Source organism: Apodemus sylvaticus, chromosome 4 (assembly GCF_947179515.1).
Source record: "Apodemus sylvaticus chromosome 4, mApoSyl1.1, whole genome shotgun sequence".
NCBI classification, from domain to species: Eukaryota; Metazoa; Chordata; class Mammalia; order Rodentia; family Muridae; genus Apodemus; species Apodemus sylvaticus.
Genome location: NC_067475.1, coordinates 24623479 through 24649826, shown reverse-complemented (window position 1 = coordinate 24649826; position 26348 = coordinate 24623479). Strand labels below are relative to the sequence as shown.

The 26348-nt window shown below is 43.6% G+C and overlaps 1 protein-coding gene across 1 annotated transcript in view; it reads right to left on the bottom strand.

The window, feature by feature from the left end:
• Positions 1-26348, bottom strand: part of Dapp1 (dual adaptor of phosphotyrosine and 3-phosphoinositides 1) — a 51528-nt gene that overhangs the window by 3662 nt on the left and 21518 nt on the right. Inside the window, exons 4-8 of the mRNA XM_052179157.1 lie at positions 15747-15877; positions 6383-6430; positions 4450-4512; positions 3249-3334; positions 1071-1158 (exon numbers count right to left, since the gene is read on the bottom strand). Coding sequence (XP_052035117.1) covers positions 1071-1158; positions 3249-3334; positions 4450-4512; positions 6383-6430; positions 15747-15877 — 416 coding nt within the window. The remainder of the gene's footprint in view (positions 1-1070; positions 1159-3248; positions 3335-4449; positions 4513-6382; positions 6431-15746; positions 15878-26348) is intronic.

The following is a 26348-nucleotide window of genomic DNA, read 5'->3' as shown; positions in this document are numbered from 1 at the left end:
CATGTTGGAGCATCTTCTGGGTATATGCCTAGGAGTGGTATAGCTGGGTCCTCAGGTAGTACTATGTCTAGTTTTCTGAGGAACCACCAAACTGATTTCCAGAGTAGTTTTACCAGCTTGCAATCCCACCAACAATGGAGAAGTATTCCTCCTTCCCCACATCTGGGAAATGGAGGGGGGTGGTTTGACCTACATGTAAAGGCTTGGTTCCTAGGGTGATGTAATGGGACCTTTAAAAAAAAAAAAAGGACTTTCTGGGAAGTCCTTAGGTCACTGTGCACTGCCCCTGGAAGTGAGAACTGTCCTGAAGAGAGTTCTAGAAGTCTGAGCTTGACTGCACTCCCAGTTCAACTCGGGCTTCCTGTTTGGAAGTGTGCCGGTTTCCATCCTCCATGAGACCATCTTTATGTCCCACCAAAAGGTCTGCATCAGAAGCTTGTGGGAGTGCTATGCCCTTGGACCTCAAAAACTGGGAACCTCCTTTACTTCATAAGTAGCTTGCCTCATTATTTCAAGAGAGAAACGATCACCAGACTAATACATTACACTTACAGGAAATGTTACAAAACTTTCACTCAGCTACCCACTCTATAATGTGCATGGGGGAACATGTAGGAGCAAGAAGATAATACACCTTTGGCAATTTGGTATTTTGGTAATATACACACAACTCAGTTTACCCTGAGAACCGAGTTACTCCCTAAGCTTCCCCCGTGACAATTTAAAAGGCTCTCCAAATTGAAGCATATGTCAGCGTTCCTCTCTGAGGCCTTCCAGTCCAAATATTCTCTTCCAAAGGAAATGATAATACCCAGTACGCCTTACTGGATGACTGCTGGACGACTGCCAACAGCTGTGGCAGAGGATAGGCTGAGAGGCCGAATAACTCCGCCCTTCCTTCTTACAACCCCCCCCCCTTTTGATGCCCCTCAAGAACGCCCAGATTATTCCACAAAACTGCCAAGAGCCTTCCCTTTGATTCTAGACTCCGCTCTGACATCTGGTGTATGCTTGGCGTCGACGTGCTAGTTATCAAGAAGACTGAACATCCGGGGACTTTTATAACTCACCAGCTTCCATCGCAGGATTTTGATCCATTCATCAGCTTCAACTCCTGTCTTTGCACAGAGATAAAATGTCCTGAATGGAAACACTAAGCTGATGAAGCAAAAGAAACCATGTGAGATGGTCAGTAGAGCTCCCTGTATATCCCCTGGCTGAATAGTATGAGCGCTTCCCAGGGGAAGAAGAGTTGCTGAGGGCTCCCAGGATTAGCATGGTAACTTTGAAGAATTGACATATACAGAGCCATTCTGTCAGCAACTGCAGAAATGCCTAGGAGGTTTTAAGGCTGTGTTATTGTAGAGGAGATGTATCTCCTTCCAGGAGACTTCAAAGAAGAAGCATATGTCCAGGGCACGCCCACAGCCTTTTGTGGTGCTTGTCTTCTGTGGAACAGAAGTTTACTCAGCTGAGCTCTGCAGTGGTCCAGAGCCTGTCTGCATGTCAAAGGACAAGCCAGGCTGAAGAACTCATTTTTACTGGCAAATTTACAGAGGGTAACACTTCCTCCTGAAGATGTAGTCAGTTTCAAAACAGAATAGAAAAAGGGGGACAAGAGAATACCTCAGTTGCTATTTGACCCATTCCTTACCACAGGTTAGTCTCTCATTAAAAACAAAAAAAAACACAAAACATTTTTTTTCATCGCAAAAGATTGGGAAGGCATATGATAACTTTTCATTTTGCTGCCTCTCATTTGAGTGATAGCCTTAACATATCCTGGGCATTTTTGTTATCCTTACAATCAATACACAAACACTATTTTTTTTTTCTGTTCACCCCTCCCCTCCCCCAACCCATCCTTGGCTGGCTTTGAACTTGCTACATAGCAGAGGGGTGACCTTGAACTTGTGATCCTCCTTCCTGGAGCTGAAATTCAGAAAGGTTTCTATCACCTTAATGCGGGAACAGCATGTCTTGTGTGGGTGGCGGAGTCGATGGGGGTGGGGAAGGAGGGGTGTTGACATTGTACTTGTGCAAGGTGCTGAGTGTAAACTGGTTCCTGGATGTCAGTGGTCCTCCCTGCTGCAGACACAATTTGCTCTATAAATTCACCCAAATCTCCCTTTTCATCTTGCAAAAAGAAGCCTGGACAGTGAATTTAATTAGTTTAAGCCAGTCGCGATTATGCTATGGTTGTTTATGTTGCGACTAGTGAGTCCAGCGGAAGCCTCATAGGGCAACGTTTCCAGGGAAACACGGGCTTTCCTGATACAAAGGACCAGGCAGAGCTGATACAGCTTTCTTCCTGTCTGTGAAGCTGATACATTTTTTCTTCCTGTCTGTGAAACCACAAGGGGCAAAAGTAGCCACTTGGATCTGAAGGAGGCAGCTGGGAAGAGGAAAGAGATGGTAGGGACCACCCCTGGGACCTTGTCACACCACACCTGCCTCACAAGTTGCTACTCAAGAAAATCAAACCTCGGTTAGATCATAGACAGGTGTTTTAACAAGATGTCTGTTGTTGGTTGATGCTGTAAGCTGCTCACTTTCTCTGTGTAACAATGACATTACGTTCTATATAGCTTTATTGTCGGAAGGTCCACAATCAAGATGCTGTATCCCCCCAGATTTCTTCCAACCAGCTTAGGAAAAGAAGTAATGACGAAAAGCAGTCATAAAGAAAATCTGGCAAGGTCTGAGTGTGCCGAGTTAGAGGGAGAATAGCTTACATCTTTCTGTTTGGATATGGTTGACAAACTTTCAAACAAAAGGTGGTGGAAAAGAAGACACCTGTTTTTATCAAGACACCATTCCAGAAATGTATATACTGATATCCTGATATACTACTGATCATAGCGCAGCAAAATACCTCCTCTGTTGCTAGGGTCACACGGGACCCAAACAATACAGACCCCATCTATCACCAGAGTCAGTGAAATGATAATTAAAATTGAGAGGAAAATCTCAAATCAGTAAAATTGCTTAAGATGTGAATGGATGGCTGAGTGTGTCCTTGTTGTGCAGCGCATAGCCTAAACCTAGCCAGCCTGCCTCTTTGTCAAAGCCCCTTGAGACGGGGCCTGGTGGCCTCGGTAGCTGGAGACACTTCTACCATGCAGCACCTCGTGTGAGGTTACGTCTATGTCCCTCCAATTCAGACGTGAACACGATAAGAAAGATAGCTTTTTATTCCTTGGCTTAAAAGGTTTTTTAGAAACATTTCCTTTATGAAAATATCTTACCAGAAACAGTTTACTCGTTCCTGTGAGTAATCGAATTGAACAGCTGAGCACTCTGTTAGGTCTAGAATCCGAATTGGTTCTGGTGACTGAAAAAAACAAAACAAAACAAAAAACCCGATGTCGTCTAAATAAACACATGTGCGTCGATCATTCCTTCCTGAACCAGGTTTCTGTAGCCAAGAACTGTCAGTTCTATTAAGATAATGGATAATGACAAAACCTGACTCAGGGAAGACACACACTGGGGTTTGGGAACTAGCCTTCCACAGAGTAAACATTAGGAAGACATTGTGGGCAACACAGATGGCTAAGTGGTTAAGAGGATGACCTGCTCTCACAGAGGATCTGTGTTCAATTCCCAGCACCCACACGAGGCAATTCAAAACTGCCTGTACCTTTAGAACTAAAGGTTCCATGCCTCTGGCCTGGTATCAATACTCACGGGTACATACCCACACACAGGCACAAATTCATGCACATTATTTAAAAATAAAAAAAAAAATTGTAAAAAAAAAAAAGATGCTGGTTTTGCCAATTTATATCAGACAGATACAGATTTTTAAACACATGGAAAGGAATGCTATTTTCTTCCATCGTCTAGAAACTTCTATTATTGCAGAACTCTTGTATAAAAAAAAAAAGTAAATCTTTTGAATTTGGCATGATAAAGTGGACCTGGGCAATGGATATGCTTTTGATACAATGAGAAATTGCTTCCTAGGTAAGAATGGCAAAGGAAGAATCTATTGTCCCAAGCAGAGGAAGCCGTATCCTGTGAACAGCAAACGCCACACTAACCAGTCAGCAGCTCCTAGAGGGAAACCTCATTTTAGCAGGGTCAGAATAGATGAGGCCCAAGAGCCGGGATCTTGGGCTGGCAATGTGGCTCAGTGGGGAAAGATGCTTGTGGCCAAATCTAGCCTGATGATCAGAGTTTGATTGCCATGAACTGCTTATTGAAAGGAGAGATGCAACTCCATAGGTCGTCCCCTGACCTCCAAACAAACTCTGTGGCCAGTGGGGGGGACCCCAACCCCCACCCCCGATAACTAAATACAAATTGAAAAGAGCTCAGATCTCTGGACTCTTGTTTCAGAGATCTAACATCTAAGAACTAACATCTAAGCAGTGGCCAGGGTTGGGGGGGGGGGGCGCGTAGAGGGAGGGGTGGAGGCAGGGAGGGTGCTGATGTCTTTCTCACCATCTGGTCTTTGAAATATTTCAGTTCATTCCTTTGCAAAGTGAACCATCTTGTTTTCCAGGTCTGAGGGGGAGAAAATTTAAGTTTGAATACAAATTGTAATATGTAAACTTGATCATTTATTTTCATTTTAAATGTAAAGCATTAGATAAAATAAGCCTAAAATATTTGGGGGTATTATTTTTGAGAAAAGTTTCAAAATAGGTATTAAAAAATAAGATGAGGACTAAAGAGATGGCTCAGCGGTTAGGAGCACTGACTGCTCTTCCGAAGGTCCTGAGTTCAAATCCCAGCAACCTCATGGTGGCTCACAACCATTTGTAATGAGATCTAATGCTCTCTTCTGGTGTGTCTGAAAACAGTGACAGTGTACTTACATATAATAAATAAATCTTTAAAAAAATGAGTCTATGGTCTAAGATTACAATAGAAATACCACTAGTTTATTTAAATGAATAGAACCAGCTATTGCAAATATTCAAGGTGATTTATAACAAGCCATTTTTCTATTTTATTAATACTATAATAAAAATTAGTATCATCTTGAGAATCTTCTATGAGCTATGTCCCCACACCAGAAATTTAAGTATATTTCATGTATACTCTTGAAACTTCATTTATATACAATGTATATTAATTCATTGCAAAAAGTAATGTCATCTCTTATTATTTATTATTATTACTATTTCAAAACAGATACAGTTGAAGTTTAGGATCCTTTAATCATGTGGTACTCTGAATCTTTTCTGGACTCAGAACAGAAACTGTTGCCACTGTCTATGTCTTAACAACGCCCTGATCTGTCTCAGCTGGCAACACACCCAGTTAAAAGAGACAATAGAAGATTCCAGAATAAATATTCAACAGGCATAGTTGTTTATGCCTATAATACTAACACTGCAGATGCTGAGAAGTAAGACTGTATGCTTCGGGTCAGTCTGGGCTGTGAGTGACACTCTATCTGAGTACAAAACAAACGAATCAATACATAAGCTACCAAAATGAACGTCTCCCTTCTTCAGTGAGCATCCAGTCTAGGAGGGAGGTGAGTAACTGCATGACTAGGTTAGACTCAAGCAGCCTGGTTCTGAGGAGAGAGGGCAGGACTCCGACTCCTCGAACAGACAAGAGCTGACACACTGCATGACCATGGGGACGACATGTGAAAATGTCTCTTTAAAGAGAACTTTAAAGGGACAATTGCAGGCAGGGAGCAGGCAGGTGCCCTGGATTTGTACACGTGTTTACTTTGGTATTTTATAATGTATTTTTCTTTTAAGCACCAGTGATGTGTTTGTTTCAGTAAACATTTTATAAAAGTTTAAAAAAAATTTTTTTTTTTTTAAAAACCAACCAAACAGAAATGCTTAAGAGCTATCTGACCCCTTTCTTCTCTACCCTTTCACGGAACATGCTGACTGCCCAGTGCTTCCTCTTTAGTGCCAACCACAGGGTACTTACACAGCTTCGTCAGAGAACAAATAATTTCTCAGGTAATATAAGAATCAACCAGCCAGTCTCCACCAGAGCTCCCAAGGACTAAACCACCAACCAAAGAGTACACATGGAGGGACCCAGGGCTCCAGCTGCACAGGTAGCACAGGATGGCCTTGTTGGACAGCAGTGGGAGGAGAGGCCTTTCCCTATCTCCTCTTGGAAAGGCTTGATGCCCCAGTGTAAGGGAATGCCAGGACAGGGAAGCAGGAGTAAGTGAGTGGGTGGGTGGAGGAACACCCTCATAGAAGCAGGGGGAGAGGAGATGGGATAGGGAGTTCCCAGAGGGGAAAGTTGGAAAGGGAATAACATTTGAAATGTAAATAAAGTATCCAATTAAAAAATAAAACTTAAAAAAATAAGTGGCTCAAAAAAAGTTTGTAAATTTCCTTTTTTAAAAAAGAAAATATTGTCAGGATTACGAAGCACACTCCCTTACCTTTACCAGACCTCCCTGCTTGGTGAGATAGCCTTCTTTGGTGCCCAGCTGCAAAAGAAAAAGCCTGGAATGAAGCCCAGAATTGTCGCCTGTTTGGCCTTGTGCTCCTGTCCCAATTTGTCTTGCAGTTCTAGAGGAGAACCCTTACTCCCGGCAAGCACATTTTACACCAAGCTGCAGGCTCGCCCTTCTGTCCTGTTCTATGAAGAACTTGTCTGCCGCTGATCTTTAAAGACCCTTTCTCTCTCGGTTCCCCTAGCTCTATGCAACCCTCCCAGGTGCCACCGGTGGGGGACACTTTGCAGACTGGATCGTCAACAACGTACACATACTCCATATAACTATCCACGGGTATTGATGGAAAGGCTCTCGATTACCTCAAGCTGGCAATTTGAAAACAACTAAGAGCAGGTGGTGTTTGTTAGCTGCTGTGAAAGCCGGCAGCTTGTACTGTTGTAGGGACCCCAGTGCAGAGGCAAGCACTCATATGGACCCAGCGGTTGACACTGATTGGCCTTCAGCCGCTGTGCCCCTGTGTTCACTAAGCCATGGACTGAAACATTTGATAAAAACACAGAGTCTGGGCCTGGAGAGATGGCTCAGTGGTTAAGAGCACCAATTGCTTTTCCAGGCGTCTAGAGTTCAATTACCAGCAACCACATGGTGGCTTACAACCATCTGTAATGGGATCTGATGCCCTCTTCTGGTGTGTCTGAAGACACCTACAGTGTACTCACATACATTAAATAAATATTTTTTTAAAAAAAACCACTGAGTCTGTAATGAATATTATAGATTCTTTTTCTTACCATCCCCTAAACAAAACATTTTTTTAAAAGATTTATTTATTTATTTATTTATTTATTATATGTAAGTACACTTTGGCTGTCTTCAGAGATACCAGAAGAGGGCGTCAGATCTCATTACAGATGGTTGTGAGCCACCATATGGTTGCTGGGATTTGAACTCAGGACCTTTGGAAGAGTAGTCAGTGCCATCTCTCCACTCCTAAACAAAACATTCTATTGACCATTTCTCTGGCATTTATATTGCTTTGGGTGTGATAAGTAACCTAATATGAAGTCCATGGGTGTGTGTGTGTGTAGATAGTTTCTGTACATTCTGTGCATAAGGGTCTTGGACATCTAAGGACATTGACATCCTTTTAGGGAAATACTGACTGACACTGAGGGATAGGTAAATTTGGGACGGTATATTCAGAAATGCAAAAGGATTTCTTTATTTTAGTGCTCTGTTTTTTTTTTTTAAAGTTTAAAAAGGGAGCTAAGAAGCAGAAATAGCAATATTTGTTGTAGTTCACAGTCTTCCTTCTGCATGGTCCTCTCCACTCCAAAGCCCTCCCATGAGACTTGTATCCCACGAAGAAGATACTCAGGAGTGCAAACTTCTTATACTTCACCTCTTCAAAATGGGATTTGGAACACACAGGAATCATTTGTTTTAATAAATTCTGTTAGTTTAACATTTCATTAGCTCAGAGGTAACAGCAAAGAATTATGGAATGGTGTGGACTCTACATGGGCCAGGAGCCCTAAGATCAAAACCTTCACAATCCCATAATCTGCACAATCTGAACTCCTGGGACATTATTTTGTTCTAATGTGACCTCCTGATATACCTTTCCTTATAGAGAAGAAAACAAGTAAGACCTGGGAAATGGCTACATTGACGTCAGGGTTCTTTTAAATGGGAGTTTCTAGAGTGTTCTTTTCCGAGGTCAATTCTTCCTACCAAATAGAAAGAGGAACCACAGAAGTTCCAAGAACAGAGATGAGATATAGCTCAGAGCCACTTGTGGAATTCCGATGGCAGACCGGTCAAGATGAACTTCCTGTGTGTGCATTTCAACAATGTTAATCAACTCTGCTGAGTCTGACATCACATTATCACTGTGATTTCTTTGGATGTTAAAGAAATTAAATTGAGGGGGCTGGAGACATGACTCAGTGGTTAAAAGCACTTGTGCCTCCAGATGACCTGGGTTCAATTTCCAGCACCTAAATGGTAAATCGCAACCCACTCTAACTCCAGTTCAAGAGATTCAATGTCTTCTTTGGCTTCTCAGGGCACTGGGCATAAATGTATTGCATAGGCATACATTAAGGCAAAACACATACAACATATACTTGAAATTAAAAAGAGTAAAAAAAAATATTAACCTGAATTAAGTATTAAGAAAAGTTTTAAGACTTATCATTTTGGTTTGTTACAGGTAAATGTCTATAGAGATAATTAAGGTTAAATGTTTTTGTAAAGGATCCTGATAGAATTAGACGCTAAACTCAAGCTAAGAGATAATGCTACAGACTCACAATTACCTTTAACTAATACACTAAAGGTCTAGTATTTTCGGTGGCTTTGATAATTGAAATTCTGACGACGTATGATCTGAGAGTATACAGAGTCTCTGGATATAAGAACTGAAACAATTGTATGGTGGGCTTATCCTTAAACACATGATCTACAGCAGGAGCAAAATTTGGACTATCTCCAGGTTAGGGGCAGCCTACATGGTTAACAATAAAGGGTTATCATGCCGCCTTCCTCACCGCTTTTCACACACATCCAAAGTCCTCAGGTGGAGTGAGTGTGTGGACATTCGTGTGCCTTGGCACAGAGTGGTAGAGCCCAGACACAGAACACGGAGAATACATGTGGATAGTGCATTAGCTGTGGGAGCAGCAGCTGGCATGGTGGTAAAGCCAGGGGTGGGGCGAGGGGGTGGGATGAGGGTGGGGTGGGGTGGGGTGAGGGTGGGGTGAGGGTAGAGTGGGGTGAGGGTGAGGTGTGGTGAGGACTTCTTCCCATATAGGTGGGGGTGGTAACCAGTATAAAGTAGGCATCTGCAGAGAGAGTGGTGTGACAGTGGCCTGGAACTGATCACTGAATGAGCAGGAAGTCTGGTGGGGGCTGGGCATCTGAGTGGCAGATGGACACTGCTTACGGTTCATTGATCACCGCACTCCAGATAATGGGACCCAGCGGGAAAGGTGTCGCAACCATGAAAACCTAGAATGAGCCTTATGGTTCTGATAAAGATTTCAGTGGTTGCTGTGTATCCATGGAGGAAGAATCGATAGATGGGCAGATGGATGGATAGACACAGATATGAATTCATAAGTGCACATGCAGACACATACATCTTTTGCTTATCCCCAAGTAGGTAGGAGAGTGATATTTCAATAAAACAGATATCTATGTGGTTCAGATATCAAGTTGTGAAGTACTGCTTTATAGATGATGAAGAAGATGATTTCTTTTGAAAAATAGTTGACTTTAGATATGACACAAGGAAAGCATGGGCCAAGTCTGCCATGTCAGAAAGTAAAGTGATCAAAGCATTAGGAGGCCGCAGATATAGACATACACACAGACACACAGACACACAGACACACAGACACCCTGAACGGCTTCTGACTTACCAAATCGCAGACAATTTTGAATGCTCAAAATAAATTGTGATCGGATCTTAACCCATCACCACAAAACACTGGATAACATAGGAAACAAAGAGCTTTCTCTTACAGCAGCCCAGCAGCCAATGAACATAAAAGAAGCAAGAACGTCCGAGGCTCACCACTTGTAATAACCAGAGCAGTGGCTAAGGCAGCTGATAACCACCAACTGAGGGCTAAATTTTTAGTAAGGAACAGAGTATGCATATTCATAAGTCTCTGGTAGATTAAGAAATCTTTGTTAATAGCAACAACAACAACAACAACAAAAAGAATAAATTTATTCTAAAGTGAAGAAAGCTGTGGACGCCTCTCACTTGATCAAAGCTTCCTTATGGGGAAACTGCAACCTGGGGTATCTGAGGAGGCAGTGAGGGGCAGGAGAGTCTCTTTCCTACCAAGTCACACACTCCAAACTACTGCTGACAACAAGCTGTCATGAGGAAGAATTTACAAAAGAACTGGGCTTTAATTTTCAAAAATGAAAGAGGGGGGATCTCAAAGCAAAACAGGAATTTGGACAGGAAGGACAATCCAGAGACAGGACACATAAGACCGCGGCAGGATCTTCGTGCTCTAAAGGACTATATGGGTGAAGCAAAGCTTACTGAGGTCTGTGGATACAATGGCGGCATAGCAACTTCCTAATTCAGATGGTGGTGTGTGGTCATGTAAGCAAGTGTCTTTGTCTGTAGGAACCTGCACTGATGTGTTTAAAATGACCAGGCATCCTATAAGCAATTAACTCATAAATAGCTATGGGAAAACAAAGCTTTTTAGATTATTCTTGCAATTATTCTGTCAATTCAAAATTATTTCAAATCTTAAAAATGTGATTAAAAAAAAAAAAACCCAGCCAACTGTAATGACTGTTTTAAGTATACTGATATACTCAGTAGTAGAATATTAAGAAATTTACTTAATCATGTTTTAGGAAACCATGCAAAGTACAGATGTTCACAGGGTATAGTTTTATATATATATAACTATATATATATAGTGTTATTACAGAGTTATTATATATTATAATAATACAGTTATTATATATTATAACATATAGTTATAATATATATTATAACCTTGTAATGAAGAGCCTAAATACACCAACACACACGCGCACACACACACACACACACACACACACACACCTCTACACACAGAGACAGAGAGACAGAGACAGAGAGAGAAGGATACACAGGAACACACAGATAAACATGATGGAAATATACAAGGGAGGCATCCAGGAAGAACTATCACACCATAGATCATGTAACAGAGAAAGAAAAGCAAAGGAAGCATCCTTTTTTGAAGGAAAGAGTTGTTAAAAAGAAGCTAAGGACGCATACGCTAAGCCAGACTGAGTCAGGAACTAGAAATACACTGTCTCCTGGAGTGTAACTACACTGTCTATCATCGTGCTGTCCGGATCTTCCTAACATCGTGACGGTGACCAGCTCAGTCATGTCCTAAGAGGTCTCCTTACCAAGTCCACTGAGCACTTAGCACTTAGGGGGTCCCTTTCAAAATGTGAAGACTTAAATTAAGTGACTAAACTCTCAGGCTCTCTCAGCATCCAGAACAAAGACTCTCCCTTGTGCAGTGAGGCCTTTCCCGGCGTGGCAGAGAGCTGGCATTGGAGCCATGATCACTGCAGGACACTTAGCTGGTCTCTGCTACCCTTCTGCTGGGAAGCAGCGCAGGCTAGCTCTCCTGTGCTCTTGGGACTCCCTTCCCCCTGGTTCACTCCTAGCAAGGCTGATCTTATTGGTCCTTGAAGCTCTTCTGTGGAATGTCTGTCTACCTCAGGGATCTTGTCTCACTTTTTCTCTCTACTCTGCCTTTTTCCTTCTTGATGTGAAGTGTTCTTTTCTTTATGGAAAAAAAAAATTGTTGACGATTTCCTATGTGCACATAACACATTTTCTCCTTCCTCTAAATGACATTTCTTCTCCGATGTTTCTTACCTAGGGAAGTCACCCTGTCCTCCCTCCCTGGTGTTCTATTGTGCTGATTGTTGTCTGTGACCTGCTCTGTAATGGGAGCTCAATGCGCAGGTCTTTGCCTAGTTCAGTGCAACAGTTAAAGTTGGTGGGCACTTCAAAATGTTAATTTAACAAATGAATTAATTAAATTTAATCTTACCTCAGGAACCTAATGCTTTGGTGTTTACAATGTATGAATAATAATTTCCTTACATGAAGTTGACAAAGGATGTGAAGTAATTTTTTGTAAGTACCTGCAGTTGGGGGAAATGGGGCTACTTTCATTTTTTTTTTAACTTCAGGCAAGTTCTTCTTCTAGAATGATGTAATGTTCTTCCTCCACAGGCAGGAACTCATTTCTCAAAAGAGAAAACAGAAGTGTGCCTACCTCAGAGTCCAAAGCTAGGAGACAGAGATGCCCACATTAGGTGAGCAGGGGACAAGGATGCCAATCTGACGAGGGCTGTCTTCTCTCAATCAGGTCAGTCCAGGATTCCATAAGCAAAGTACATACACTGAGATATGGTCCTGGACCTATTAAAAAGCCTCTACTGTTTTGGTTGATATCATTACACAATAAAGCTCGTAGGCTTCTTGTTATATTATGGGCATTCCTTGTTGACCAAGCCCTAACCACTGTTTAAAAATTCCCTCCTGTGTTACAGTGCCGTCCACATACTTAGTCAGATGAACTTTGTGATACACAGAAGAAGCAAACAAAAACTAGTTGTGACTTCCATAATTTGGTCTAAAGAGTCTTAGTCCTAGCTGAGACCAAAGCTACTGATCAAGCATTGGCTGACTCTTACTACAGACCAAAGGTAAATGTAGGCTAAATATAGCAGATTGTAGTTTCATTGATCACGAGTCTCTAGGAGTCTAACAGAGGCTGAGAGGGGAAGGTAAACATGGCTCCCACCACTAACCAAGAAACTGCCTGCCACCAATACCTGCTGGCGAGAGAAAAATTAATTCTCTTTAATGGAGTCTTTTTTTTTTTTTTTTTTGGCTTTTTGAGACAGGGTTTCTCTGTGTAGTCCTCGCTGTCTTGGAACTCACTCTGTAGACCAGGCTGGCTTCGAACTCAGAAATCCGCCTGCCTCTGCTTCCCAGTGCTGGGATTAAAGGTGTGCACCACCACTACCCAGCTCCTTAATGGAGTCTTACTGGGTGTACTGACTGCAGTTCAGGGTAGCCTTAATGCCCAGAAGTAGTTGTCTAACACAAATCAAACTCACTGGTGTTTTTGTAGACTTTTTGTCTTATAGGAGGCATTTGTTTTGTCTTATTGGCCTTTTGCTTATTATATTTTGGTTTTGATTTTTGTGTTTTTGTGGCGCATTTCTTGGTTTTGGTTTTTGTTTTTGTTTTTTTTGGGGGGGGTGGGTAGGGAGCTGGGGAGGAGCTGAGGAAGGAAACTGTGATCAGAATATAGTGTATAAATTTTTTATCTCAAGAGAAAGAGAGGAGGAGACTGTGACGACAGGCAGCTGCTGCCCTCGGTGGTTTTGTGATGGGCAGACAGCTAAGAAAGGGAAAGAGGAAGCTAGAGGGGAACTGGCTGACTAGAGAACAGGACGGAGCAGAGGGAGGTCTTCATCTGACCTCTGGTCTCATCGTCTCTGGAAATATACCAATCACTTTACTTTCCTACAGTCTCTAGTTCTAAAATCTGATGCTTTCTTTTGTTAACTCTTTAACCCGCCCTCCACCCTCCAAAGACTTTAAAACCAATTTTCATGATTTTTATTTCTGAGGAGTTATAGTAAAATGGTAAACTATTTAAGCTACAAAGCCACAAAAACACACAAGCAATGGTTCCTGTATATATGTTCTATGTGTGTGGTCACATGTGTACATGCACATGCTACAGTATATATACGGAGTACACATATATATGCTCAAGTATAAACTTGGATATCTTTACCCTCCACCTCGTTTAAAACATGCACCAGGTTGAGCTGGACGTAAAGCTTCCGGAGACTCTCCTGTCTGCTTGTCATCTTCTCGCAGGGAATAAACACATGTGCTACTAGGTCCTGGCTTTTATGAGGATTATGGGATCTTAACTCTGGTCCTCAGGTTGCACTGATAGTGCTTTACCTACTGAGTCCTAACCTCAAACCCTTCTTCCTCTTTTACTGGCACAACATCTTGCTACATAGCCCTGGTTGGCCACAACTTTAGCCTCCTAGGTGTTGGGATTTCCACACTGCACCAGAACACCCAGTATAGCACATTGTAGTGGCTATTCCTGGTTGTCATCTTGACTATATCTGGAATGAACACTGACCTGGATCTTGGCTTGGAGATCTTGAGGCAGAGTGGCTATGAAGCCCAAATTAAGGCGGGAAGATCTCTGAGTTCAAGGTCATCTGGGACAAAGCAAGTCCCAGATTCAGGCCCTTTAATCTGGGCCGCACCTTCTGCTAGAGACCTACATAAGGACATTCGAAGAAGAAAGATACTCTCTCTCTTTCTCTGTTTGTCTCTCTCTCTCTGTCTGTCTGTTTCTCTTCTTTGCTTGCTTGCCTTGTGGGACTGAGCAACTGCTAGATCCTTGGACTTCCATTCACAACTTCTACTGACCATTGTTGGGAGTTGGACTACTGACTGTAACTCACCAACAAATTTCCTTACTATATAGAAACTACCCATACGTTCTGTGACTCTAGAGAACCTTGACTAACACACACATTTAAGAAAACCTTCTTTGGCATCAGAATAGAAAAAAAATCACTTTGGGGATAGGAAGGTCCATCTGTTTTCATATGCCGAGTAGCTGAATAACTGTAAGTGGCTGCTTTTTTAAGTGTAAACGGCTTCTTGGTGTTTTATTTGGTTGTTGTCATTTTTATCATCTGCTAAAATTGAGATTTCTCCTACTAGAAGCATTCAGCATGTCAGGAGGATACAGCAAGTGGAAGAACCCTGCGGATGGGAAAAGAAGGAGATGTCGGAGGAACCTGCAGACTGTGGCTCACAGAAGAGTGGGGGTGACCTCTGAGATGAGTGATGACTCATCCCACACTGCTCAGAGAGTGGGGTCACGTGGGCAAGAAGTAAGAATGCTTTCTCCCTGGGGGTGCCAGTCACTGGAGAATGAAGGCTAGAAAAACAGCACCCCAAGTTTTCTGGTGAAGCTAGAGAAGTCTTTTCTCTCATGGGTAGTCAACATGCAAAGGAAATGTTTCTCCACGTTTGAAGCAGCTTGTCAAGGAACGACTACTTAGGCAGCAAGGGAAACTCGTCTGCTCTACCATGAAACTGGCTGTTTAAAGAGAGAAATTTCAGTGACATCTTCTAAGTTTTTGAAATCCTATCACTAAGATCTCTCTCTCTCTCTCTCTCTCTCTCTCTCTCTCACACACACACACACACACACACACTCACACACACACACACACACACCACGGGTGTGTGTGTGTGTGTGTGTGAGTGTGTGTGTGTGTGTGGTGTGTGTATGTTCTACTGGTGATAATACAGGATCTCACAGTACCAGGCAAGCACTGTAATTCTGAGCTACACTCATTCAAAGCATTTGTGGGTTGTTTCTTGTTTGTTTTTATTTTTCCTTGGACCAGATGAATTGAATTATAGCCTTCAAATATTATACCAAATTCCAAGTTTTATATCCCCTCTAGAATATACTATTTTGTTGTTTGTTGGTTTGCTTGCTTGCTTGCTCTTTAAGACAGGATGCTACAAGGCAGCTCTGGCTGGCATGGGACTCTCCTTTTAGCCCAAGGTTGAACTCATATCACTCTCGGGTCTCAGACTCTGAAGTGCTGGGATTATGAGTGCGAGTCACTAAGATGGCTCAAACTAGACCTTTTGTGTGAGCCAATGGACTTTAGTTCTTGCGGCACTCAATGGCTTTCTGTGAAGAGCATGGTGGGCACTTACAGAGGGCGCAGTGGGCACGAGGTCGTTCTCCGTTCTTCCTGTCTGCATCGCTGTGTGAACCCGGACTGATTCATAGATGGCAGGTTCTTCCACTTGCCTTGGGTAGGGGTGCTTCAAAACAATCAGAGTCCCTGAATGAAAACAGACATATATATACATACAGTCCATACATATACATATAGTCCATGATGCCTGAGGGAAGATACAAATGTTAGCCAAGGTCACTGGCTGGCTTGTGTGTGTGTGTGTGTGTGTGTCTGTCTGTCTGTCTGTGACATATGTCAAGTTCAGAGGACAACTTTTGTGGTCTGTCTGTCTGTGACATATGTGAAGTTCAGAAGACAACTTTTGTGGTCAGCTCTTTCCTTCCACCATGAGGCTCCAGGGATCAAACCCAAGTCATTGGGCTTGTGAAGCAACAGCGCTTCCAGCTTGAGCCTCTTACTACCACGTCCATTGTTATATAAGCGTGCTCCCTCGTCTCCACAGCATTCCGAGAGGACCAACTTTACACAAGCCACAGGACTCGGTTGCAGAGATGCACAGCATGAGTCGGCTGAGCAATCAGTACATTCGCTTAAGTGAGCAAGGCCATGAGACCCAGAGAGTGACGGGGACAATGTGGGGTAGTCAGAACAGCTCGCGCAAGAAGCTTGCCAGTTGAGCTGGGCCTTAGGCAACAACTAGAAACCTTGCCTGCAGACTCTCATAAAGCTGTGAGAACAAAGCCAAGAACTCGGGCACAGGGAGGGTCTCTGCTGCCATCCTGTCCTTACTGCTTAGCAGCTTTGGAACAAACATGACAGGTGAGTGGACTCAAAACCATGGCCTCCCAGCCCTCTCCCCACACTCTCCTAGCACCCCAGGAAGCCTCTGACTGACTTGGGTGAGCATGGCAGGAGCAGATGGGAGCTCATTAGCAATTGCTTCCACTTCCATACAGAAGAGGGGGCCAGGCAGAAAGGGGGTTCAGGCCAGGCAAATAGGCCCTGGGAACATCATTCAGAGGCTCAGAGAACTTCTGACTCTGCATTCTGATATTTCCCAGTCTGTAAACTTCCCCCAACCGGCCAGTCAACCAGAAACTAGAAACTCTGACAAGAAGAAAGCCAAGGCCTTTGTTTTTCCTCTGTTGCGGTGGCTTCTTGCTAATTTTCTTGGGGGAAGGGGAGGCACTAAAGATCCCTCGGGGTCTTGGATGTGCTAGCTGAGAGCTTGACCTCCAGCCTGCTTCTTGCTTTTTATTTTAAGCGGTCTTTTCTACAGCAGCTCTATTCAGGACTGCACTAGACATGAAGAAAGTAATTTAACCAGTATTTGTTCAGTTCGGTGCCAGGCACTGGTGTTGGCCATGTGGCCACCACAGCAGATACACGTTCCTGCTGTGTCTATTATTCAGATATATATGGTCAAGGTTCAGGGACCATAAGAACTAGGACAATACATTCCATGTGTGAGATGTGTTGGGGCTGGAGGGATGGCTCAGTGGTTAAGAGCACTGACTGCTCTTCCAGGGGCCCTGAGTTCAATTCTCAGCAACCACATGGTGGTTCACAACCATCTGTAATGGGATCCAATGCCTTCTTCTAGAGTGTCTGAAGAGAGCTACAGTGTACTCACATAAATAAAATAAACAAATTTAAAAAAAAAAGATGTGTTAAGAACAAATAAATAAAGAGCACAAGACAGAAGATGGGGAGGAAAGTGACATAGGCAGCCATTTTTGAAGAGATGAGTTGAAAGATTATAGAAAAAATAGACACCAAGCTGGGGCAAAAGAGGGGCCAGTGATGACAGAAAAATACCTCCTTGGTGGTGTAAAAGCCATGAAATGTTAATAATTGCTATCCTCTAAGACATTACACAGTGCTTATGTATACGTGAATGACTGTCAAATCAGGTACCCTGCCCCAGATAACTGGCTGCCTAAAGTAGGGAAGGATGAAGGTTTGTTTAGAAAAGATGAAAGAAGGTACCTCTGATTTTGCCTCAGGGAAGAAGAGGACCCAGGCCCCCTCTGTATCCTTCCCTTTCCCTGTCAGTGGCACCAGGCTCACAGTGACAAATGGCTTGACAGTTATGGAGGGCACAGTCTGCTCTTGCACCTTGCCTGCGCTCTCTTTTATCACTGTGACCCTTCCTGAGCGTCCATCCGTCATGTGTGGAGCAGGAGTCAGAACGAAAGCAGAGGCATCTAAATCAAGAGCTGCTGTGGAGCGGGCTCAGGGGCCAGCCATGTGAACACTGCTCACCTCTGCAGAGGCTGGGTGAGCTCAGGGCTGCCGCCATCTCTACATGTGCTCTACCCCCAAGAAATTCCCCACTGATAGGCCAGGCAGTGGCTCTGGTGTTGTGGAAAGATCCCTGGACCCACCAGCCAACACCAGGCTGGATTGCCTCTCCTGCCCCTCTGCACCAGCTAACCCTGTCCAGCCCTTCTGTGCATTTGTTCTTCCGCTAACTAGTGCAAACAGCTGAACTTCCTTCACAAGGCTAAGCTATGCACCAGATAGATAGAGGGTATTTGTAGAAAGCTTACAAAACAGTAGATAGTATTCTTTGATAAAGAACAGTTGAAAGTGAAAAAAAAAAAAAAACCCAAAGATTGAATTTTGGGGAACTTGAATTTTTTTTTAAAGATTTTATTTGTGTGCATGCTGGTGTGTACATGTGCACATGTGCACACTGATGTTTGCTGAGGCCAGAGAGTGTGTGAGATTCCCTAGAGTGGGAGGTGCAGGTAGCTCAGCTGTCTGAAGTGGGGTGCTTGGAACAAAACTCTGGCCAGCTGCAAGGAGAGCGTGCACTTTTAACTGCTGGGCCTTCTCTCCAGCCCTAGACTTTAAATCTTCACATTGCATATTCTTCCCCTCTACCCCTGACCCGTGTGTGTGTGTGTGTGTGTGTGTGTGTGTGTGTGTATGTGTGTCCGTGTCCCCATCCGTTAATTGGATTCACCTCACTTATTTCCTCGTCTGGAAAGAAGGCTCAGTAATGCTATTCCCTGTTTTCCCAAGCATTGCTGGAGGTGTGCGTTTGCGAGTAGAGACAGGCCCTTGCATCTGACAGGCCCCTCACTGACAGCCTCCCCGATGCCACGACTATGGGGCTGGCTCCCTTCACTCTTCAGTTAGCTTGTGGCACATCTTGAAAGAACACACCAAAGCGTTCCCTCTGCTCCAGTACTCCAGTGTTTTCACATTCAGCCATAGAGAGGCTCTGGCTCATAGCCTCCGCCCAAAGCTCATGACTAGGCCTCCGCTTTACCGGAAAGGAAATCTGGGGTGGGGGACTTCAGATAAGAGAACGCAGGACTTTGTTGGAAGAGTCAGATAAAAGGCAATGGGGACGCAGGGTAGAGGGAGTGGAGAAGTTGGGTGTGGGCGTGGCAGGGGCAGAGAGGGAAGAAGATCAGAAAACTTGCCCAGCCACTCAGTTCCAAGTTTCACTTCGGTTTCTGAGCTGCCTGCCTCCGACATAAGCCTGGCTTCAGACATGTTCTGCGTGGTGACGAACTGATTGATAAATATAGAGTTTATGTGACAGATAGCACCTATAACTCCATCCGCAATACCAGGATTGTGTTAAGAGGAAACTTAGACAAAAGGCAGGACTGGCCTGAGGCCTCGGGTGTGTGGGTTGTCTTTATCTTTATCTTATGCACTAGTTAACTTGGGAGCTCTTCCCATGGACCACAAAGTGTTCCTGGTCAAGAATGGTTTTTGAGGGACCTGGACCAATGACTCGGCTGTTAGGTGCATCTGATGCTCTTGCAGAGGATCTGGGTTCAATTTTCAGCACCCTCATGGTGGCTCAAAACCATCTGTAACTCCATCACATCCAGGGATGTGATGCCTTCTCCTGACATCTGTGGGCACCAGGTGTACACAGGGTATAGGCATGTGTACAGGCAAAACACTCATTTACATAAAAATACAGATATTTTTTTAAAGAATGGCATTTAGTTCACCCCTCTAGTTTATCTATTTTAGCAGGCTAACACTATCCACCTGGTGGTTTGTTCTCAATACATTATTTGTTAAGTAAGCGAGAAAATATTCATCCATGTTTTATTTATACTGCCCTGGGGTTCAGAAAATGGTTTTGCAATTGTCACTGTGTGGTCTTCTGGCCCCTGCCATTGGGAGGTGGCTTTCTAGGAGTTGGGGTCCTGTATGAATAGTCCAGTTCTTCCTGGCATACTTTAACCAACATTCGTGTACAACATGTTCATGTATCCCGTGTCTAGCCTCCCAGAGAGAAACACACTAAGAAAAGAGAAGTAGACCAATTAGCCAGGGCAGAAGATTCTGTTCAAATGTCAAGCCAAGCTAGGTCACTTATTTTGGAGTGGTCCCCTGACTCTACCACACATATGAGTACAATAAGGCTTAAAATATGAGACATCATGAACACCGGATAGACACATCTGTCTTTAAATGTTTCATGGTATACCAAAGAGCTTACAGCTCCTGCCTTGAATCTGATAGAATCAATTACCACCGCGGGGTTTAGTAAATGAGTCATATTGGCGACTATTTCTGCTGAGAATCATTCTAAGTGTCTTACATATCTGAAGTCGTTCTCCCTTTACAAGGAGGCACGAAAGTGTGAACAGTTACCGCAAGCTCGACTTTAGACGACGATGAAACCAAAGCTCAAAGCTCAAGGAGGTTAACAGAGTACCTGAGAACGCAGGGTTGGCAAACGGCAGACGCTGGAGTGGAATGGAGACCTCGTGGGTCTGCTCATCACAACACAGTTACTTTCAGCCTCGGGTGTCGGAACCAGGGGAATCTCTGCTGCACCTAAATGGCTCTCCTCAGAGGGCAGAGGCTCGCGCATGCATAAATCAAGGTTTGAAGAAACGGATTCACAATCGCACAGAGTCAGCCTCAGGAATCTGGATGTGCAAATTTGCTTCTTTTCTCATCAGGCCTGTTTATTCGTTTGTAAAGGGGAAATTAAATGGCCCCAAGATGCCTTCCCTTTCTTCCTGCCTGGAAAGCAACTCAGATACACCGGCTCCAGAGTGGAGGGAGGATGGGAAGAAAGCGTTATAACCAAAGCTGGGCCTGGTCCTGTAACTATGACATTCCTCTGAAGGACTTAGTTCCCAGTTCCCTTTAATGCTAGCTTCCCATTCCCCTCTCCCCAGCTTTCTCCCTCAGATAATTTTTCTTTACCTTATTTATTTACATAAGCAACCTGATGTTCTTTCTTGGGAGCTATGCAGCCAGCCCTACTATCGTAGGATGTTTTCTGGATAACTTTGTAAAAAACAATGTTTTAAGATCTTTTCTCTAGTATAAGGTTTTGAATGGGGCCAGCGAGTTGGCACAGATGGGTATAGGCGCTCACTGCCAAGCTTGATGACCGAGGTTCCTACCTGGGCCCCATGCGGTGGAAAGAGACTTTCCTATGTGCATTGAGACACATATTAATACATAAATAAGAAACAAACAAGCGAAATAAAAATATTTAAACGTCCCTCAAATGCCATTTTACCTAAATACCATGAGAATATCCATTGCACAAAGGCGGAAGTTGAAACGGATCCACTTTCTTTATAACAATAGGTCTCCATCACACAGCAAGCATGGAAAGTACCCGTTCCTTACGAAGCTTAGCTTGGATTCACTCCAGCATCAGCACGGAGGCTTACTAGATGCACAGCCTCGGGGGAAGTAACATAAAACCTCCTTTCTTATTTCCTCATCTGAAAATGAGGTCACTGCGTATATTCTTGTGGGCAGCTGGGAAGAGTAAATAATTTGTGTGAAAACCTCCGAGAGAATGCCTGGGACCTGCCGAAGACGCCCCACTGTGGCTCCGCCCCCTTACCGGTTTCATTTGCAAGCACACCTCCCCACCACGGAAACACATTAAGGTCTGACTGAATGGAAGAAGAGGCTGCTGGCTTCATCTGGCAGGTTGTCCATTCCGTTCCCTCCAGAAACACCACAGGCAGTTCTTAGATTCTTCCTTAGCTTAAAGCACTACCCCAGGAAACTAGCCGGTGCCGCAAAATGAATACCATGCACTGTAACTTTTACCCAAGGCCCAGGCAGCCCACATCAAAGCAAAAAACAGAAGTGGAAATTTGACATTTTTGAAAGAACCACGTGGGATCTCCAACACTGCACCGATTATTCTAAAGGGAAGCTGCGAACCTGACTTGAAGCACTGTGCATGATTTCCTGCGTGGATTAGGTGACTAAAGTTACCTTGAACTATTAAAACCAACAAACACCACCCACCCACCCCCAAACTGTACAAGGCAGTTTTCACTAGGAGCTATTCAATACAAGCAAAGGGTGTTTTGTTTTAACAAACAATACTTGGATGCCTAAGTAAAGATATAAATGCTGTCTGCATTTTCATACCTTGTTAAGGAAACTTAGCCAATTAGAGGAAGAATCCGTAAAAATTAACTATACTAAAAATGTTTCTCAAATATCCAGGTCTATGGAGTGCTGTTTACAAGGAATATACTCTTTGGGTATCACCATGACGGATGGACGGTGGGTTCTGTATTTAATCATCACCAGGTAGATATAGAACACAGAAGCTTAAGTCTATGTCATGCTTTGTGTCAATTTTGCTGGTTAGAATTGTCAGGAGTGTTTGAGTATGGTGCAGACGACTGAAGGGTACCCCTTCCCACCCCTGGTATGGTAAGGAAGTAATTAGCACTATTCTTTCAAGTTCTGAGATATATAAAGACTGGGATATATACAAAACTCGCAGGAATCCTCTCTTCATGGGGTTTATGCTAATATGCACAACAAGATGATTTAAGATACATTCTGTTGCAGAATTTTCCCTGTCCAATCACATTGAGGCAGTGGGAGGCCTGTGATTGGACAGGAAAAGGGAGGCGGAGCTAGCAGTTGGGGAGACAGGGAGAGGTAGCAGGGAGAGAGGCAAAGAGAACCAAGATGGCTTCCAACATGTACCTGTGTGACATTTACCAGCCACAAGTAGCTATGTTTTCATAAGGTTAGAAATATTGGGATAAAGCTTTTATTATTATCTAAAATTATTGTATTTGCAAACACACCTCCTAAAATTATTATATTGACATCTTGTAAATTGTGATATTATTTATACATAAATCTGATTGGTTAATTAAGCTTTAAGAGTCTTGATTCTACAGGGTAATTAGGTGATGAGATGGCTGACCTCGGGGTGTGTCGGAGTTGTGTGTTAGTGAGATGAGCTGGGGTGGGAGAGAGATGGCTTGCAGAGGGGCCACGGGGTAAGATGGCCCAGTAGAGGCCCTGTGGCCCTGCAGGACTGGAGGGACCTCCGGAGAGATGGCCTGGTGGGAGCCCTGTGCTCCTGTTGGTGGGCCAGCAGGAGCATTGTGGAAGGTTGGCAATTCGTTTTTTAATATTTCCCACAACAACGTTCATTAAAAATTATACAAGTATCAAATGTGCTGTGGGAAAAGTAAGTAAGTCCACTATGTAGCTCTGCTATGGGCTTAGGAAATGGTAAAATTCTGAGGATTAGAAACATCTTCAGAGGGTCTATGGTAAGACACAGAATTTAGAATGAATATGAACTTAAATGGAGTTCAGGGGTCTACACAGTTGGTAAGCAGTTAGGTGCGATCTAGGAAACCTGTGTTCTTCAGACTGAAAAATCACAAACTCTGGGCATTTAAGGAACAGAGAATAAGAGTAAAGGAGACTAAAACAGACACTTAAATGTGTCCCTTTAGATCAACACTTTCAATTATCTTTAAGACAGACACACTCCTGTGACCTGCAATTAAGAATTCACCCTAGAGCAATGGATCTCTGAACTACACACCCAGCCCACTTTTTAACATTAGTATTATTTTTTAAATTTCAGACAGTATCTTGCTAAGTTTCCTAGTCTGGTCTTGAATTTGTGATCCTCCTTGTCAGTGTCTTGACTGTGGTCTGTGCCACCAAGCCGAGCAGACTGTCTATAAACGCATGCTCTTAGGCCCTGCAGGCCAAAGCTAAGCCTGGGACTAAAGGACAGGCCTGATCTACATTATCGGATTTTATTTCTGATTTCGGAAGACCTATCTAAGAATGTTCTGGCAGACTCACTCAATGTGTGGACAAGTAGTTTTCCTGTACTGCTCTTCAAACCACAAAAAATTTGGCCTAGACGTCACCCGATCTGTCAGAGATATCAGGTACTAACGTTGGTTTTGTTTTTGAGAGTGGGCCTTGCTATATAGCCCAGGCTATAAGCCTTTGAACTTAGGGTTGCGGGCGTGTGCCACCATCCATGCCCACCAGGAGCCAGTGCGTAAGTGAATAAGTCGTGGGCTATTTTTAGAGGGTGGCATCTGGCTTTCCATTCAGCGTTCCTCACGGCCACAGCGATGACTCTGTGACTATTGCAGCCCCTGCTAGGCTTAACGGACACTGTGACTTCAGCACACTATCTTGTTCTCCGGAAGCCTATTACTCCCACGGTGGGCAGATTGGAACACTCAAGTGTCATGAGTTCTGTCCCTTGAATAAGCTTTGATGGCTTTGGCTTCATCTGGTGGGAACAGATAAGCAAGTAGGATTAAAGCATTCTGACTCAATGGCTTGAAGTCAGCAAGTCATGTGCACATTCACCAGCTGAATCAGGGCTCCGGAAGCAGTGAATTGTTTATCAGATAGTGGATAGAGCGGAGGACAGACAGTGGACAAGAGGACAAATCTAGTTTTCTAGAATAAATGAAGTGGGAGCCTCAGGGATAACACACAGAACATTTTAACTTTGGAGAAACTACTCTATAAACTCCAATCCTAACACATTAAGCACAAGCCTCTCTTTTTGGCCAAGGTCTTGTTATGTAGTCCAGGTTATCCTCTACCTCAGATGTGTAGCCCAGGCTTACCTTGAACATGGGATCCTCTTGCCTGTGTGCTAGAATTTCAACTACCACTATTCTTGGTTATGAGATTTCTTTAGTCAGGATAATGTATTTATTTATTTATTTATTTCTTTTTCTTTTTCTTTTCTTTTTTTTAACAGAGCTGAGGACTGAACCCAGGGCCTTGCGCTTGCCAGGCAAGCGCTCTACCACTGAGCTAAATCCCCAACCCCAGGATAATATATTTATAAAGAGGCTGTACGTTGCTCTAAATGCAATGTGACAGTGACCCTACTGTGTGCAGGTGACCCTACACACAGTAGGTGTGATGCAATTTCAGGTGAGCTTCTTGTCTGGTGACTGTGTGGGAAAGTGTCACTCAAAATATGCCACATTCACTTTGGCACCAGCCACGAACTCTGCCAGAGGGCAGGATGTGGATGTCCCTTTCCCTAATTTTGAAAAGGTCCAGTAATGAGCCCAGAGAACCATAAAAAAAAAAATAAGATTTAAATAGTGTCTAGGAAAGAAGTTTAAATGAAAGCACAGACTTTGCTAGAAGAGAGGGGAAGAGATAACAGTAATAGTTTTGATGGCTGCAGGGTTCCTAACAGATACCCATCAGTTCATTTATTTCATTTACTTCTTCACCTGCACTGATTGCAAAGATGGGAGGGACAAAAGGAGAGGCTGTTAAAAAGAACTGGGGGAATAGAGAGATGGCTCAGCGGTTAAGAGCACTGGCTGCTCTTCCAGAGGTCCTGAGTTCAAATCCCAGCAACCACATGGTGACTCACAACCATAGGTAATGGGATCTGATGCCCTCTTATGGTGTATGTCTGAAGAGAGTGACAGTGTACTCACACAAAATAAATAATTATTTAAGATGAGGACGAAGACGAAGAAGAAGAAGAACAACAACAACAACAACAACCAGCCTTAAGACACTCTTCTCCATTTCCAGAGATCAAGAATTAAATAAAACCAAGTGTAAGGTTGTGCACACACAGGCAGTAAAGCCTCAGAGATTAGAGACACTGATGTGCTTGCCCAGGTCATGGTAGCAGCGGAAACTAATATTCACGCATGCATTTGTTTGTGAGAACAAGTTAAACAAACACTTGAAGAAATTAAATTGTCAGGGCTGATTGTGAGGATTTCCATCCAGAAAAAAAGCCAGACTGACAGCTTTAGGTTCACGGTTAGGATGTCCTACCGCAAACCCAGCATTTTTGGTAGAGAGACAAGCAGCTAGTGTGTGGATCCTGGGACATGTGCCGGACACTGATTCATCCTGGGTTCTGTCCCAGTGATGTAAGTGGCAACAGCTGAGATCGATATGTCACAATGATGTCATCTCACCCTGCCACACTGATGAGCAGAGAGGCCACTCCAGAGTTCACACACACACACACACACACACACATACACACACAAAATATACAGATTCACAGCAATTGACTCTTGCAATTTCCCCATTGTTGGTAAACTGAGATTTTTCATCATTTAAAGCAAATAAGGCTGGAATTCTAAACCATAAGTTCAGAGGTGACCCTTTACTTTATAGATAATGGACAAACAAGTTAGAAAACTCAAGGGCTAGCACAGTGTGTGCCTCGCTGTGTATAGAGACTGTGTGCCAAAGGCTCGTGTGCTGAAGGGGTGTGACCCCCTGCTCGGTCTGACAGGAAGGTAGGACCAGCATGAAAAGTAGCTTATTGGTGGGGGATCTTAAAATGGGACTA